General features: G+C 22.0%; 1 protein-coding gene across 1 annotated transcript; it reads right to left on the reverse strand.

Moving 5' to 3' along the window:
* Nucleotides 1-2,777: 2,777 nt before the first annotated feature.
* On the reverse strand, nt 2,778-3,677 carry LOC115034683. Its single transcript, XM_029492016.1, has 3 exons — nt 3,433-3,677; nt 3,205-3,364; nt 2,778-2,952 (listed from the first exon to the last, which is right to left on the reverse strand). The coding sequence occupies exons 1-3, from the start codon at nt 3,589-3,591 to the stop codon at nt 2,807-2,809; spliced, it is 465 nt and encodes a 154-aa protein (XP_029347876.1). The 5' UTR covers nt 3,592-3,677; the 3' UTR covers nt 2,778-2,806.
* Between the last annotated feature and the right edge of the window lie 618 nt (nt 3,678-4,295).

A 4,295-nucleotide genomic window follows, 5' to 3' on the forward strand; every position in this document is an offset into this window, starting at 1 on the left:
TAAAAGAAAAAATAGACTCATACAAAAACATAGGTAATAAAGTTAATTTATTTTATTATATGTATTATTTTAACGTATACATAAAACTATAAAAGTAATATAATAATTTATAATTAATAGAATATTTTAGTTTACATAATAATTCTGGTTTTATAAAGGTGTTACAATGTCTATTCAAGGAGAAGCTACTTGGGCAGTGTTAATTGTAACACCTATTATGGAAAGAGCTCAAAAACTGAAATGCTCTTAAGAAATTATTTTTCTTGACTCCACTAGTAGTGTTGACACCAATAGTAATAGCATAACAGTTATCTTAACACCATCTAAAGCTGGAGCAATACCATTAGCAATACTTATTCATAATGGAGAATCAGAAGAAAGTTACACAAATGCATTTAGTTTATTAAAAAATAATTTTCCTCTTTGTTTTGGAGGCAACAGTGTAAGTTATTTTTTATGCTGTTTTATATTTGTTTTATATTTTATATATTCAGATATAAATTAACCATTATATAAATACCCTAGTTAAAAAAGAAAAGTAAAATTAAAATTTTCTTTATTATTATGATATTAATATAAAATGTAATAATGTTATAAAAGTTCAACTATTCTCAATTATTAGTAAATACACATTATATTAGCTAATAACTAATATTATATCATAGTTTTTTTATTTTTTTTTTATTTAAAATTACTAAAGGAAATTAAATCATAATAATATTCAATAAAAACATTTATTTTACAAGTTGAAAGAAAAAAAAGGTTTTTTTTAAAAAAAACATATTTAAGCAAATCTTGAAAAAGTGCAGTTTAAAAAGTGGATTTTTTATTTATATCAATCATATATAGGTACTTATAAATGACAAATTTTATTTAACTCTAGAGTCTAGGGATTGTATCATATCAAAACGCTAATAAAAAGTGCTTACAAGTTATTGTTTAATTATCTGATTAGGTTTTAATTTTTAATACTGTTTCTTTTATAAAAATTTAAATTTAACCTCATTATAATGATAGTCATACTAATACTTAATAATTATTATTTATATGTTTTTTTTATATATATACCTATACCTATGCAGGCACCTATGGTTTTTATGAGTGATGATTCTAGAGCAGAGAAAAAACTCGTTGCATTCTGTATGGCCTTCTGCTAAGCAATTTCTCTGCCATTTTCACATGGCACAAGCTGAATGGCGTTGGTTACATGATACTAAAAATGGAATTAAGGTAGATGATCGCTGTCCACTAATGCCCACACAGCAAAAACATATTTTGAAAATATTTTCACCGTGTTGCAAGAAAAATTTAAATATTGTTACAAAATGTTAAGATTGTGTTCAGAAAGTTTTTGAAAATTGTTAACATATTGTCACATCATGTTTTGGCAGCGAAAATCATGTTTTCAAAATATTCAGACATAATATTGTTAATACATGTTAGTAAGACATTGCAGCAATATAATTAAGCTTATTTTTTCAACATATTTTATGAAATTGTTTGTGACAATGTTGATTACGAATGTTGTGAATATATTTTTGTCATTTTTTGCCATAATATTGTAGCATATATATTTTAAACAAATTTAATAAATTCTTTTTGACAATGTTTGATTGTAAATATGATTAATATATTATTAGGATTTGTTTGCCATAATATTATAATGTGTGTTTCAAACACATTTTAGGAAACTCCAGCGCAGTGCTCAAAATATGTTATAGTGAACTTTTACAAAATATACTTGGAAAATATAGTAAAAATTAAATTATTATTAATATAAAATTACATTTCATCAGTTAATTATATTTATAACAAAAATTTAACTGTTAATAATATATTCTCTATAACTATTACATGTACACAATAGTACCATTGTAAAAAATAAAATATATAAAAAGAACAAATAAAAATGTTAATAATTAAATTATAATATTTTAAACTTTATTTTAAAAAGTACTCTAAGTACAACTAGTACAAAATACAAATAAAAAAAAGTTAAAAATAATACCTACTAGAAAATGATAATATTAATATAATACTTAGAATTATATTCTTGTATATTTGTATGAAGAATAAAAGTTATTATTATTACAGTGTAAAAATAAAATTATAGAAAAAGAACAAATTGTAATAGTCCTATACAAATAAAAATGTAAATAATTAAATTATAATATTATTTTAAACTTTAAAAAAGAATTTAAACAGTACTATAAGTACAACTAGTATAAAATACAAATAAAAAAAAAGTAAAAATAATATCTATTATAAAATGATAATATTAATATTAATAATACTAAGAAATATATTATTGTACATTTGTATAAAGAATAAAAGTAATTAGTACATTGTAAAAATAAAATTATATAAAAAGAACACATTTTAATAGTCCTATACAAATAAAAAATATAAATAATCAAATAATATTATTTCAAACAAAAAAGTATTTAAACAGTATTTAAAGTACAACTAGTACAAAAAACAAATAAAAAAAAAAAGGAAAAATATTACCCATTAATAAAATGATAATATTGATATAATACTCAGAAATATATTCTTATACATTTGTATGAAGCATAAAATGAAAGTTATTATACTACTACACTGTAAAAATAAAATTATATAAAAAGAACTAATAGCCCTATGCAAATAAAAAATGTTAATAATTAAATTATAATATTAATTAAAAACTTTAAAAAGTACAACTAGTACAAAATACAAATAATAATTATACCATTAGTACAAATAGTACCAAATACAATATTAAAAAATGTTAAGAATTAAAACAAACACCCATTATTATATTATTTCAAATACTGTTTGTATCACTGGTCAATACTTTTTTTTCAACAGTCTTTTTTATACGGTTGGATGCTTGGGCCATCCAATTTTTTAGTGGCTTTTCAACTTCAACATTAGGTACCGCTGAAAATGGTTTCATTTGACGAATACTTTCTAGAATTAAACATATATATATATATATATATATATATGTATAAATATTATATTATATGTAATATTTAACTGTTAACAATTCATTTGTAAATTTTTATGTTCCATTCATAATAATTTAGAGTGCAATATACCTCTATGGCTCAAAAAATACACAAGCATAGAGGAAATTAAAAATGTATAGGATTATATTAGTATGGGCTTATAAAAACTAAATATTTGTTCATTCAAATATTTTAATCATATAATAATTACCAAATATAATAGAGCAAATTTGAAGGGTAGAAAAATTTTTCTTTCCTTTGAAGCCTATATAGGAATACTTTGTTAATAAGTCATCAGTAAAAAGTGCTTGCATAATTTTTCTAACGGTCTCTGATAAAGTTTGTCCTCTTAAACGAGCTAGTTCTTTAATCTATATAAAAATAATAAATAGATTTTAATAGCGACAGTAAAACTAAATACTAAAAACTGTATTATTACCACTTTTTTTCTATGGCTCATATCTGAGACTAATTTCTCTTCCATTTCATTTAGGCACTCGTCATTGTCTATACACATTAACACATTCTCAAACATATCTTCACCAGTGTTGACAGATGTTGTATGATCACATAATTTTTCATACATTTTTTCTTGCATACTTATTATGATGTCAAGGCGATCCTGTATATTTTTTGATTCATGTTTTTGAACAATAAGTTGCCTACTAACTGATTTTTGAAAATCTGTAATTATAAAATTTATACTTATAAAGAAATTATTTATTTTAAATATTGGATTCTAAGTGGAGCATTTTCCATATATTATGGTAACATTTTCAAAATATTTTTATCAAGTAAAAATGCTTGAATATTTAATGCAAGGTTCCTTGAAAATTTCATTTATGAAAGTTCAAAAATATTAATGATATAGCCACAATATTTTTTTATATGAATTTCAAATTATATTAAAAATACTTCCACTATTTCACGAACTTCATCTTCCTCAAATTCTACTGTTGTAACATTATATTAAAAATAATAAATACTTAATATGATAATTCAACGATTATATTATATAGTGTGATATCTTACTATCACTGAGAAACAAAGGTGGAGATGGTGCTTTATTTTTAATAGGTTTAACAATACGGCTCTGCGAGGATAGAGCATCATCAGTTTCGGTGTGAGAAGACAGGTCAGAAGTATATTGAGCTTTTTTTTTTTTTTTAGCCTTAGCTCGAGCAACATTTATATCAGCTAAAATAAAATAAACAATAAATATTTAAATTCAAGTAATTAAAACTAGATTGTTCAATAAATAATTATACTTACAAATATTTGTAAACAACAGGCGTGCTTTAT

Source organism: Acyrthosiphon pisum, unplaced genomic scaffold (genome assembly GCF_005508785.2).
Source record: "Acyrthosiphon pisum isolate AL4f unplaced genomic scaffold, pea_aphid_22Mar2018_4r6ur Scaffold_20572;HRSCAF=21438, whole genome shotgun sequence".
NCBI lineage: Eukaryota > Metazoa > Arthropoda > Insecta > Hemiptera > Aphididae > Acyrthosiphon > Acyrthosiphon pisum.

Bases quoted from the DNA above. Each gene is read 5' to 3' on its own strand.
- LOC115034683 (XM_029492016.1), bottom strand. From the start codon at position 3,591: ATGCAAGAAAAAATGTATGAAAAATTATGTGATCATACAACATCTGTC. The intron at 3,365-3,432 runs GTAATAATACAG...ATTTTTATATAG, and splicing joins TGAGCCATAGAAAAAAAGTG to ATTAAAGAACTAGCTCGTTT. The intron at 2,953-3,204 runs GTAATTATTATA...GTTTAATTCTAG, and splicing joins AATTTGCTCTATTATATTTG to AAAGTATTCGTCAAATGAAA.